This window comes from Podarcis cretensis (assembly GCF_951804945.1).
Source record: "Podarcis cretensis genome assembly, chromosome: 3".
NCBI lineage: Eukaryota > Metazoa > Chordata > Lepidosauria > Squamata > Lacertidae > Podarcis > Podarcis cretensis.
This window is the reverse complement of record NC_137172.1, coordinates 5,347,861-5,360,980: the sequence shown is the minus strand read 5'-3', so window position 1 is coordinate 5,360,980 and position 13,120 is coordinate 5,347,861. Positions and strand designations below refer to the sequence as shown.

Genomic DNA, 13,120 nt, shown 5'->3' with positions numbered 1-13,120 from the left:
GAGGCCATGGGACAGACTTCCAGCAGAGGTTCAGCGGGCACCCTCACTTTCAACTTTCAGGAGTCCCTTGAACACTTTTCAATGCCAACAAACCTACGCAGTTCTTGAGCACACAGTTCTTGAGCGCTTAAGCTGTTTTGATGATTGTTCTATATTGTCTGCTAAGGGTGGCGCTGTGGTCTAAACCAATGAGCCTCTTTGGCTTACTGATTGGAAGGTTGGCAGTTCGAATCCCTGTGACGGGGTGAGCTCCCATTTCTTTGTTCCAGCTTCTGCCAACCTAGCAGTTCGAAAGCATGCCAGTGCAAGTAGATACCGTATTTTTCACTCCATAAGACACACTTTTTTCCTCCTAAAAAGTAAAGGGAAATGTGAGTATGTCTTATGGAGCGAATGGCGCTGAGCAGAGAGGGAGAACTGTGCAGCACCCCTTCAGCGACGCGCCTCTCCTGCGAAGCTGGAGGAGGAACAAAAGGGGCTCCTTCTGTTCCTCCTCCCACTTGGCTGAAGGGCCACTGCAAAGCTCTCGCTCTCTGCGCAGCACCTCTCCTGTGAAGGAGAGGCGCTGCACAGAGAGGGAGAGCTGCGCAGTGCCCCTTCAGCCAAGCACCTCTCCTGGCTTCTGCCTTAGCCGCACGCAGCCTCTTCCGGTCAGGGGGAGCCTTCATCCCGCTGCCCTGAAGAGGCTTGGTGCAGCTATCCCAGAAGCCAGAACAGCCAGAGGCTATACCAGAAGCCAGATCCCTCTTGCTCTTCTGGCTTCTGGGATTCAGAATATTTTTTTTCTTGTTTTCCCCCTCCCCAAACTAGGTGCGCATTATGGTCTGGTGCGTCTTATGGAGCGAAAAATACGATAAATTGGTACCATTGTGGCAGGAAGGTAAACGGCGTTCCTGTGTGCTCTGCCTTCTGCCATGGTGTTCTGTTGCACCAGTAAGCAGTTCAGTCATACTGGCCACATGACCCAGAAAGCTGTCTGTGGACAAACACCGGCTTCCTTGGCCTGAAGTGAGATGAGTGCTGCAACCCCCATAGTTGCCTTTGACTGGACTTAACCACCCAGGGGTCCTTTACCTTACCTTACCTTACCTTTACCTTTATACAGTGGTACCTCTAGTTGTGAACGGGATCCGTTCCGGAGCCCTGTTCACAACATGAAAAGCCCGCAACCTGAAGCACCGTATCTGCACAGGTGCGCGGCACGATTTGGTGCTTTTTTAGCACTTCTGTGCATGTGCAAGCGGCGAAACCTGGAAGTAACCCTTTCCAGTAGTTCTGGGTCGCCGCGGGATGCAACCTGAAAAAACGTATGGTGAAGCAAATGTAACATGAGGTATGACTGTATAAAGGTACAGCACCCTGGTTTTGCAAGAGGGCAGTCTAGAAATACTTGTATAACTCAAATCAATATGAACAAATGCATAAAGTCTTCTCTTGCTTTGCAAAGAAAGGAAGCTCATCCCCTGGCATCTCCTACTGCCATGCCAGGCGCTAGTAAGAATGGCAAACTCCCACGGGGCAGCACAGAAAGGCACATGAGCTTGCATGGGCTAGGGAAAGACTCTCAGAAACCAAGTCTCGCCTCCCTGCAAGTGTTTTTTCCCCAAAAAGAGTTTGCCCAGAAAGCTCCTAAAAGACGGCATCAGTTTTGAAGCGAGCGGAGGAGTGTTTGCTCATTGCTAGGCAGAACATAAGATATTCCAGAGGAGGCAGAAGGACCCTAGTGGGTGGGGAAGGCAATGCTGCCACCTAGGGGCTTTACTGAGGAACTACTCCGTTCCTTGAAAGGATGGCGTGGTCCGCACTGGAGACTCAGCCCCTGGAGCTGAGTTGGGCCTCCTTCAGCCTTTTCCAAGGAACTATTTGCCTTGGCTAACTGCTTGGCTCCCCTTCTAACCCCCCGCCCTCCCTCTCCCATGCTCCCCACTGATGCCAAAAGGAATGCAGCACACATTGAAAGATCCGTGGGGATAAGTGCCGTATTTTTCCGTGTATAACACGCCCCCATGTATAAGATGCCCCCTATTTGGGGGGGACTCCAAATTGAGAAAATGGGGGGAGATTGTATCTGTGTACAAGACGACCCACAATTTTGAACGTAATTTTAAAATAATAAAACCCTAGTCTTATACACGGAAAAGTACGGTAAAAGGTAAAGGTAAAGGGACCCCTGACCATTAGGTCCAGTCGTGACCGACTCTGGGGTTGTGGCGCTCATCTCGCTTTATTGGCCGAGGGAGCCGGCGTACAGCTTCCGGGTCATGTGGCCAGCAGGACTAAGCCACTTCTGGCGAACCAGAGCAGCGCACAGAAACGCCGTTTACCTTCCCGCCGGAGCAGTACCTATTTATCTACTTGCACTTTGATGTGCTTTCGAACTGCTAGGCTGGCAGGAGCAGGGACCGAGCAACGGGAGCTCACCCAGTCTTGGGGATTCGAACCGCCGACCTTCTGATCAGCAAGCCCTAGGCACATCAAGCAAGGGGGAATGACAAGGGAGGAAATAAACACACAGAGAGACAGGAACATGGGAAGAAGCTTGGACACTGAGCTATGGTCCTTTCCAAAGTGCTCGTAAAGCCCAGCAACACTCCGGTCTCCCAATTGCGTTCAGGCCTCGCCAGTGATGGCTGGAACCCCTGGGACTCTTGCGGCAGACGGCAGGACGTCCAGACAGTAGGTGGTGCCAGAAAGCCAATGATGGGCGGGGCCAAGTGTGATGTTAACATATGAGAGTGTGCTGGAAGTGAAATAGTTAAACAGGTTACCCAATCAGAACCCAGGGGGTGGAGTCAGAGGGACTATAAAAGCAGCTCTGGGAGGAGTTTGTTGGGAGTTGGGTGGTTGGTTGGAGTGGGAGTGAATTGGGATAGAGTTTGGGGGTAGGTTGAGTAGCAAAATAAGCTGAGTCAGGAACAGTTAGGGGCTAGGAAGACAAGTAAATATCTGAGAGGTGGTTTAGTGAGTGAGAGCAGGTAGCAGAAGTTATAGGTCTGGATAGGCACCCCATGATTGTAATTGACCGATACCATTTATGAAACCACACGCTTGTTAAACTGCAATAAATAAACAGAAGTTTATGTTCCAACTTAACCCTGACTGGACTCAGTATTGTCCCAGGTAGGGCCTGGGTGGCAGCAGCGAGAAATAAAGTGGTGGCACAGGTGTCAACAGACGGTGAAACGTCTGGGGACCCTGTGTGATCGCCACACCAAGTAACTCTGGCTCCGTCACATCACAGATTACTGCAACGTGCTATTGCATTTGGTCTGGAAGCTGCAGCTACTGCAAAATGCAGTGGACAGACTGCTCACAGGAGGCGGCTACTGGCAACATGGTAGTCAGCTGCTGAGATTGCTGCACCAATTGCCAATTTGCTACCTGGCCACGCTCAAGGTTTTTTGTGTTTATCTACAAAGCCCTATGAACATGAGCCTGACCAAACTGCATGAGGCAGTGGAAGACAGGAGTGCCTGGCGTGCTCTGGTCCAGGGGGTCACGAAGAGTCAGACACGACTAAATGACTAAACAACAACAACACAAAGCCCTAACCAACTTGGGCCCAGCGCACTTTGGGATCCTTATACTACTCCTCGATCCCTGAGTTCCTTCGGTGGGGCACGTCTGGTGGTTCCCCAAACCCCTGAGGTTCGGTCGGCCTTTACTTGGAACTGATCCTTTAGCATGGAAAGTCTTGCTCTGTGGAACTCCCTGCAGGTGGAGGCTCAGCAGGAATAATCCATGCTTTCTTTTAAGGTAAAAGTAAAGGGACCCCTGACCATTAGGTCCAGTCGTGGCAGACTCTGGGGTTGCGGCGCTCATCTCGCTTTATTGGCCGAGGGAGCCGGCGTGCAGCTTCCGGGTCATGTGGCCAGCATGACTAAGCCGCTTCTGGCAAACCAGAGCAGCGCACGGAAACGTCGTTTACCTTCCCGCCACAGCAGTACCTATTTATCTACTTGCACTTTGACGTGCTTTCAAACTGCTAGATGGGCAGGAGCTGGGACCGAACAACGGGAGCTCACCCCGTCGTGGGGATTCGAACCACCGACCTTCTGATCGGCAACTCCTAGGCTAGCGCCACCCGCATCCCTATGCGGGATCCCTATGCTTTCTTTTAGAAATCCCCTAAAACAGTGTGGCAGTGCATGCCTTTGCAAAGTGATTTTTTAAAACAACAGCAACAACAATAACTAGTATTTATTATTTTTTGTACTGATTTTTTAAATGTAATTGTTGTTGTAGTTTTAAAATTACAAGGGAAGGAATAAAATTACAGAAGGGGAAAAAAAGAAAGGGGTGAGAGAAGATACCAAAAGAAAAGCAGTATCAGAGCAGACATGGAGAAAGATTACACTTGTTGAGGTTTAACAAATACTTCTACATATTTGGAAAAGAAAATATCACAGTAATTACTAATATGTTGAATGCAGAATGGGTTAAACAAACACGTTAATCTTAATCTTTAGTGATGTTTTTATCTACCTCATTATAATTTTGCATGCTGAATGCTGCCTTGGTGTATTTTTTTGGGTAAGCATTTCTGTTTTATCTAAGAAATAAATGGTCGGTACTACTGATATGAATGCCAAATACATGCCAGGAGCTGCACAGAGATAAAGAAAGTTTCTCTCCCCCACAGCCAGTAAACAGCCTTAAAAAAAGACACACACACAAAGGGTGAGGAAAGTGGCAGGAAGAGGGGGAAACTTTCCACAAGGCAGGGAATGAAAAGATAAAGGTGCGAAGGAATAATTCCCATCTCCCGCTGAGAACTTCTTAGCAGCCTCTCTGCAAACAACTGCTCTTACTGCAGATTTGCGAGCATACAGTGAGGCAAAACCCATTAATAACAGCACTATCAGTGATGCAAACGATCCTTCTGCAACCGGCTTCCTTCCAGATGTCGTGGATGACCCCTCCCATCATGATGTCATGGAGATTGAGATCAGGTGATTGACAGATGAGTGATGCTGCCCATCTGTCAAAAGGGGAAACACACACTCCTGTAGCATCCTGACCCGGTGTAGCATAATTGGTGGTGCGGGTCTGAGAGAGGAGGGCCAGAGTCAAATTCTGGATTGCCAGGGGTGGGCCAGAGGTGGTCTGTGGCCTACAGCAGTAGTTGATGCATGTACAAAGCATCTTCTGTTGCAGCGCAGCCTCTCTCTAGCTGCAGTGCGCAGTGTAACCACAAGATGTCCCTCCGTATTGCAAAACATGCCACTACTTGCAAAAATCCCTGAGAAGTCAGCCCTGGGGGAACGTGCAGGAAGCATGTTCATTTGACGGCCCTCAGGTTTCGTTTTAGGAGCTTTCTTTATTTTACGCATGAAGAAAGCGAGCGAGAACTCTTGCAAGAGAGAGAGAGAGCATTTGCAAAGCGGATTTTATTACAATAAACGGAAAAGTATCGACATCAGAACAGAAGCAACGGCACAGGGGGCGGAAAGGAAGGGAGAGTCGGCCAAACCGGGAACGGGGATTTCGGGATGAGTTATGACAACGTCCACCTCTTCGGGGATTGATGGTTTTTCTTCCTCAGCCGTCACCTCTTCGAACTCAGCCAAACCGGGAGGAGGGATTTCGGAATCGGCTACGATGACGTCCACCCCTTCGGGGATAAATGGTTTCCCTTCCTCGGCCGTTACCTCTTCTATCCAGTTGAGGTAGCTGAAAACCACAGTGTAGACAGCGGGGCTGCCCTTTCCTTCGCAGGCCTCACCCTGACTGCCTAGTCCAACCGCAAACCATCTCCTGTCTTCTCCGGAAGTGCAAACCAAAGGAGCTCCACTGTCATCCTGTGAGAGGTCAGAAGAAGGACACAAGAGAAAGAGGTCAACATCCTCATAGAATTGTGGCGTCAGAAGGGACCCCATGGTTCATCTAGTCCAATCCCCGCAACATAGGAATTGCAACGAATGAATCCTTCGCAGATGGCTACCCAAACTCTTGTTTACAAACCTTCAAGGTCGCCTATTGCACTGCTGAACAGCCCCTACTGCCAGAAAGTTATTCCTAAGGTTTAGTTGGAATCTTCATTCCTGTAATTCGAAAGCACTGTTTTCGGGCCCTGCTTTCTGGAGCAGCAGAAAGGAAGCTGCCAGTTTTGCGCTATTATTCGTGGTGAGGGGTTGTTACACCCCTGTTGGGTATCCCAAATCTGAGACAGCGCAGTCGCTCTCTCAAGGTCCATAGGCAAACTTTCCTCTCCATAGGCCCCAAAATTCACACAACAGCCACTTGATGGGCAACCAAGACACCAGAACATAGTGCGCAAATGTTGGGAGTTTTCCACAGTCCTTCATCACCAGGCTAGGTGTTCAATGACTACACATCAAATGACTTTAAGCATCAAAAGCTTCTCCAAAGTTTAGTGACAATTTGGTTGGTCTAATCACGGAATGGCCCTAACGTGAATTGTGGATTTTCAGTTTTATCGGAAAACTCAGCCACTTTAGTGTTTTTTTTTTTTTTAATGTTTCTAAAAACATAAATGGAGACATTTTCTGAGCCTGTGTTTCAGCCAAAACAAAGGCACATTCTTCTCCGTTTACCCCAATCTCCATTTCATGTCTTTTCTTTGTTATCTCCACTGTGTCATTTGAAGATTGGGTGCCCCACAAGGCAGGCGACCTCTGCTCTCGAAGCCTCAAAGCCCCCGACACGTCGAAGGCACACCATAGATAATAAATAGCAATCATGTGGTTTATAAATTCCCCACATTAATTCCTCACCTTCCCTTGTCCCCTTTCCCTTCTGCATTTTCCATACAGTTTCAACCAGTGCTATTTTTCCAGAAAAAGAGGTGCTGGAACTCACCAAAGACACCTCCCTCATTCTCTTTTAATGGCAATGGCGCCCATCTGAGGGGTATTGGAACTAAGTTCTGGTGAGTTCCGGCTGGGGGTGTGTGGAAGCCCTGGTTCCAACCCTCTGCAAAACCTCATCTTGAGTAAAGAATATACATCTCTTCCTAAAGAGCTTCCACCTCCAGCCACAAGCTCACTCCTCTGAACACACAGTGTGTATCAGTGGAGGCAGAAAAGCAGGACAAGAAAATGAGGAGGGGGAAGGAGAAAAGGGAACAATAATAAATAATAATAAAATTTTATTTATATCCAGCCCTCCCCAGCCAAAGCCGGGCTCAGAGTGGCTAACAACAGTAAAATGATACAACATTCTAAAATCAGTTCATTCTAAAATCAGTTCAAATAAGATTAATGGCAACCATTGGGTGAGAGTTCTGTGAGGATTACCAAAGGAGAGGGTCAGACTGTGCCTTGGCCAAAGGCCTGGCGGAACAGCTCTGTCTTGCAGGCTCTGCGGAAAGATGTCAAGTCCCGCAGGGCCCTCGTCTCTTGTGACAGAGCGTTCCACCAGATCGGGGCCACAGCCGAAAAAGACCTGGTTCTGGCTGAGGCCAGCCTAACCTCTCTGTGGCCTGGGACCTCCAAGATGTTTTTGTTTGAAGACCGTAAGGTCCTTTGTGGGACATACCAGGAGAGGTGGTCCCGTAGGTACGAGGGTCCTAAGCTGTATAGGGCTTTAAAGGTTAAAACCAGCACCTTAAACCTGATCCTGTACTCCACCGAGTATAGGACTGGGTGAATGTGATCCCGTGGCAAGGACCCCGTAAGGAGTCTTGCCGCGGCATTCTGCACCCGCTGGAGTTTCTGGGTCAGCTTCAAGGGCAGCCCCATGTAGAGCGAGTTGCAATAATCCAGTCTGGAGGTGACCGTCGCGTGGATCACAGTGGCTAGGTCAGGGCGAGAGAGGTAAGGAGCCAACCGCTTAGCTTGGCGGAGATGAAAAAATGCCACCTTTGTTATAGCTGCAATCTGCACCTCCATAGAAAGGGAGGTGTCGAAGATTATACCCAAACTCTTAAAGAGAAGGAAGGAGAAAAGGGAGGGAGAGGAACAAACATAATCAAAAGGAGGGATAAAGGAGCATGAAGACATCTCTCCTCCCCTTTTTTGGGACTCAGAACAAGACTGGAGGACACGGCTTCTATATCCTTGTAGGTGACCAGGACTTCCCCTACTTGTACGCTTGCTACAATAAGTCTCCCCCATCTCTCCGGAGGCTGTGCAGAGAAACATTAGCAGCCCCCAGGAAGCCTGGGGAAGAGATCGAAGATCATTACCGCATCCATCCTGCCTACCCGGCCTGCGGCACAGCAGTACACAGCCAGATTCATTATACCTTGCAGGTCTCCTTCCCTCCTTCGTCAGAGACGGCGCACAGCATGCTCTCCGTCAGCCCCTGTACGCTCTTGGAACAGGTCTCCCCACCGACCAGAGACATTTCCGTTTTCTTTAGCACTCTGGTCGGTGTGTTCTCGTCGCCTGCAGGCACAGAGGAAAGAGGGGGAGGCGGCGGCATTCAGAAACGACAGGAGGAGGAGAGGGGGTAAATGGGACGGCGGGGGCTTCGTTTAGGCCTCACCGCTCTGTGCAGCGCGGAGACTTGTGCTGCTCTGGAATTGAGAAAAGGAGAGCCTGTGTTTCTCGAAGCCCAAGAGGAGCCTCGGATGCTGGTGGCATGGCATCAAGGCAAAAGGGTTGCACTGCTGGCCAGGGCAAGGGCAAAAGGTCTGGGCAATTCGGAGGCCAAATCTATAGCCTGCCAGCTACAAAGGCTGGTGATTCCACTTGCTCTGGATCATTTTGTGCTGGTTCCTTCCAGTGAGATCTCATGGGGAGGTCTCTGTCACAAGCCATTGAGTTCCCAGTTCAATAATAATAATAATAATCTATTATTTGTACCCCGCCCATCTGGCTGGGCTTCCCCAGCCACTCTGCGTGGCTTCCAACAAAATATTAAAATACAGTAATGCATCAAACATTAAAAGCTTCCCTAAACAAGGCTGCCTTCAGGTGTCTTCTGAATGTCAGGTAGTTGTTTATCGCTTTGACATCTTCTGGAAGGGCGTTCCACAGGGTGGGTGCCACTACCAAGAAGGCCCTCTGCTTGGTTTCCTGTAACTTGGCTTCTTGCAGGGAGGGAACTGCCAGAAGGCCCTCGGAGCTGGACCTCAGTATCTGGACAGAACGATGGGGGTGGAGACGCTCCTTCAGATATACTGGACAGAGGGCTTTCAAGGTCAGCACCAACACTTTGAATTGCGCTTGGAAACATACTGGGAGCCAATGTAGGTTTTTCAAGACTGGTGTTATGTGGTCTCGGCAGCCACTCCCAGTCAGCAGTCTAGCTGCCACAATCACGCTCAGAATCCAACAGTTTTTGTTTCTCTCCATTTCTCATTCCTAAAATCTCCCTAAATCTTATGTTTGGTTATCTGTATCTTCCTATCAGTTTTGGGGGAAAGCCCTTTAAAGTTCTCATGAGAATTAATCAGCACCTTAGTACAAATTTCTCCTGTTTCTATGCAATTTTGTCACACGCACACATTTTTACAAAGCAACTCTCCCTAACATAATGCATTTTTCTGTATTATTTTAAACCAGTACTTGAGTTTTCATGTACACTTTACACGAGCGTATGAATTTTCTGCACGTTACTTGGCTGGAAAACTGCATTGCAAAATTCAAATGCGAATTTCAAAGGGGACAGCTGTGTTTGGGTTCACATGTGGTTTCGGAAACTGTGGATTTGATCGTTTCACCTTGAAGTGCAGACTGAGCCAATGGATACCTGCACATTCACACGCCCCATCTGCTCCGACTTACAGCAGCGAGTGCATGTCTGTGTGGAAAACTCAGGGGAGTGTTTTTTTTACTGAGCTCTGGACTAGAAAATGCAATACCAGGCGTGGTGGATCTCCAAGTTGCAGCCCAGCAGTCTTGCCACGCTCCAAGGTCCTGCAGCAAGGGCAGGCAAATGGGATTCCTCTCTTCGCCGAAGTCTACTGGGGAGGCCAGCAGGAGCAAAGCAACATCGTTGTTCAGGTTTGTACAGTCAAAGTCCTCGTGGATGAGCACCCTGTCCAACTTCATTCTCTCCAATTCATGCCCATTCAAAGCAACCACTACATGGAGATCTGAAGGACTTGGGGACAAAGGAAAGAGGGGCAGAGCATCAACAAAGATCGAACAACGAACCCCAGGACTGTGTTCCAATGAACCAATGACTTGAATGAGCATAAAACAGCTTAGAAAGAGTGGGGAAGGCTTGTGGGGCAACATTTGTGTGCTGGGATCCATGCGCTCTCCCCCCACCATTCCCAAGGTGAAGCAAAACAAACAAGAGGCAAAGCCTCAGGCTGGTACCCAGAAAGTTGAACATGCAGCAAAACATTGCAGTGGGAAACATTCTTGTACATGTTTCCTGAAAGCCAGCTCTGCCCTTTTTCAGTACACTCCATTCTATTCCCTCTTTGCCCAGTTTTCCATTCCACCCACCTAACAGCTGGGCAGCACTGTCCAATGGGCATGCTTAGTAGTAATTAAGCATTAAGCCATTTGACCTTCCTCTCCTTGAGTATTCTTTTTTCTAGCACAGTCGTACCTTGGATCTCAAATGTCTTGGCTCCCGAACAAACTGGCTCCCGAATGATTGACACTCGGAAGTGAGTGTTCCGGTTTCCAAATGTTTTGGTGAGCAGCCAATCGGAAGCTGTGCTTTGGTTTCCGAATGTTTTGGAAGTCAAACGGACTTCTGGAACCAATTCCGTTCAACTTCCAAGGTATGACTGTATTAAAACACACACACACACACCTCTTACTCCTTGCCAAAGCACCCCTGGGCCACCCACTCACCTGTCTGGGGTGCCCACCCACTCACCTGGTCCATGTACTGCCTGGCTGAGTTGTCTGTCTTCCGTTCTCTCGTCTCTCTTCCTTTCTCTCCCCCCTCCGAGTGTCTCTTTGCACCTTGCCAAAACCAGCCCTTCCCCACAGGCCATGTCAAACTTCTACAGCTTGCCTGGAATGCTTGCTCACCTGGGTGGGCGGCCTGCCTGCTCACTCACCTGGGCCACCAGTTGCCCGCCTTCCTGCCTCCTTCCCTGGTTCTCATCTCCAGTTCCCTCCTCCTTGCCTGTTATAATGGCCTAACAGCTCTGAGACCCAAGCTTGCCATCACACTGTAGTTCATAGCACCACCTGTCTGCAGCCAGGTGAACTGCAGTAAGACGACATTCTTACATTTTCATTATATATATGTGTATTTGAACGTGAGCCTACTGATCCCTCCCAGTTGTGTATGGAAGGTGCTTAGGATCCATACTCAAAGGAGGCGTTCACGATTAATATATAGTATTATTATTTGAAGATTGCTCCAAAGAGTGTTTGGAGAGTGAGCTTTCTCAGGGACAAAGGTTCTTTATGGATCATACTCTTAATTCATCCATTAAAATAACACAGGGAATTTTATTATTTTTAAAGACAACTTGCTATCTACTTAAAGGGAATCCTCAGTACTCACAGTTCCTCCGTGTAGCAGTGAGCTGCAGACAGAACCCACCAACTGCTCAGAATCACACCTCCACAGAAATGCAGCTCATTTGATTGGATGCTGGCCTGCCAGGGAAGTATCTCGGAGGCAGTTGTTGCTCCTGATCCTGAGATGGTTTTGAATTCAGGCCACAGGCCACAATGCACAGGGGGCAAGGCCTGTAGCTCTGTCAAGAGATAGCAGAATTATTTCATTCCCTGCAAGATTTGTGCCCATATGGCAGACTAGGGAAAGTGAGGCTGGGCTTGGCTGGAAGCGTGTGTCTTGGCCATGGGCCTTGCAGCACGATGACTTGTGTTTCAAACCCGTTTTCTTTCCCCGCCCCTGGTTCCTGTGGACAGCACCAAGACTGAGGGCTTTTTGCCACCTAGCTACCAGGAATAAACGACGTACCGCGGAAACAGAATCCGCCTACCTGTATGGGAGATTCTCGTGAAGGATGCTAGCAACAGGAGAAGGCGCTGTAGCATTTCAGCCTCGTTCTACAGAGGCCCTCAGTCTTCATGTTCAGACCAGAAGCTACAAGAAGCAATCCCATCATTCCTCATTGTACGGGACATAAGCAATCTGTTTGCCTAGAAGTGACATCACTCACAGTTCCTCCCACATTGCCAGTCCCCATGTGATGTCACCCACCAGCCTGTTCCCTTGTGGTGATGTCATAATGGAATGCTGGGTCTGGCAGTGAGCTGGAAGGCCAGCAACCTGCGGGTGTCTAGCCTCTGTTAAATTCCCCAGGGGGATATCTGAACACTGAAAGGAGAAAGTGTCACAAGGGAGCCAATGTCAAGATCTGGCAATCCCAAGGAAGAAAAGGGAAAGTGGCTTTTCAAATGAGCTTCGTGTGTGTGTGTGTGTATACACATACACACACACAAATAACCACCAGACTCCGGGCATGTACTACCCAAAAACTTCACACCAGGTAGCATAATCCCCACCCCTGCTATTTTAGAAATTAAATTACCGTATATTAATGTAAAAACACACACCAGGAGTCTAGTGACAAATGCATCTGCTCTGTGAGATTTTTTTGTACGCATTTTGGGTTGAAAATCTGCTTTCAATGTATAGGGCAGATGGGGCCCAATATGGCAGCTCCTCTAGCTATGTCAGGTCACAGTGTCGTAATCCAGGTTACAAATAACCAGGAACCTTTTATGTGGTGGGTTGCAGAAATGCCTAAAAACCCATGGAGATAATGGGCAAGTGTGTCTTGCATCCACGCACAGCACTTACGAACATAAGAGACCGAGCGAAACCTCGTTCCAAATGGCGGCAGCCCAGCATAGCAATATATATAGCCCCAAACAGCTGAAGGGGGGCATTTGTTTTCTGGAATGAGAAAATCCGCTCCCGACACTTGCTGAGCTCAAGGCCCGTGGTATCCGATTTGCTAATAAATCCAATCTCTTTGTGCAAAAGGCACGGCGGCTTCAAGGCTGCAATTTCTTACTGCTCCTTGAAAATGGGCCTTCCCATGCCAGAGGCCCTCACCCAGCAGCGGGAGGAAAATATCACTCTCCCGCCGCCCGGCCAATACTAACCAAAGAGGTGAAGGCAGCCACGAGTAAAGAATCAGCTGCAGCGCTATTATGCTCTATTCCCCTTTTCACTCCTGCGCCTGGGAAATTAGATAGGGCCAGGTTCCTTGACGGTGAACAACAGAACAATTCGGAGGTATAATGCTTCCACACAA

At 49.0% G+C, this 13,120-nt stretch overlaps 1 protein-coding gene across 1 annotated transcript; it reads right to left on the bottom strand.

Moving 5' to 3' along the window:
* Nucleotides 1–5,372: 5,372 nt before the first annotated feature.
* LOC307211853 (serine protease 55-like) lies at nucleotides 5,373–12,029 on the bottom strand. Its single transcript, XM_079968961.1, has 5 exons — nucleotides 11,837–12,029; nucleotides 11,392–11,587; nucleotides 9,773–10,014; nucleotides 8,209–8,351; nucleotides 5,373–5,801 (listed from the first exon to the last, which is right to left on the bottom strand). Exons 1-5 carry the CDS (start codon nucleotides 11,889–11,891, stop codon nucleotides 5,394–5,396), a joined length of 1,044 nt encoding a protein of 347 aa, XP_079825087.1. The 5' UTR covers nucleotides 11,892–12,029; the 3' UTR covers nucleotides 5,373–5,393.
* Nucleotides 12,030–13,120: the final 1,091 nt, after the last annotated feature.

What these genes read in the sequence shown, in the direction of transcription:
- LOC307211853 (XM_079968961.1), bottom strand. Translation starts at nt 11,891, where the DNA reads ATGCTACAGCGCCTTCTCCTGTTGCTAGCATCCTTCACGAGAATCTCC. An exon ending in CACTGCTACACGGAGGAACT is followed by an intron (nt 10,015 to 11,391) that starts GTGAGTACTGAG and finishes TTTGTCCCCAAG; the next exon opens with TCCTTCAGATCTCCATGTAG. An exon ending in GAGGGAAGGAGACCTGCAAG is followed by an intron (nt 5,802 to 8,208) that starts GTATAATGAATC and finishes GACCTCTCACAG; the next exon opens with GATGACAGTGGAGCTCCTTT.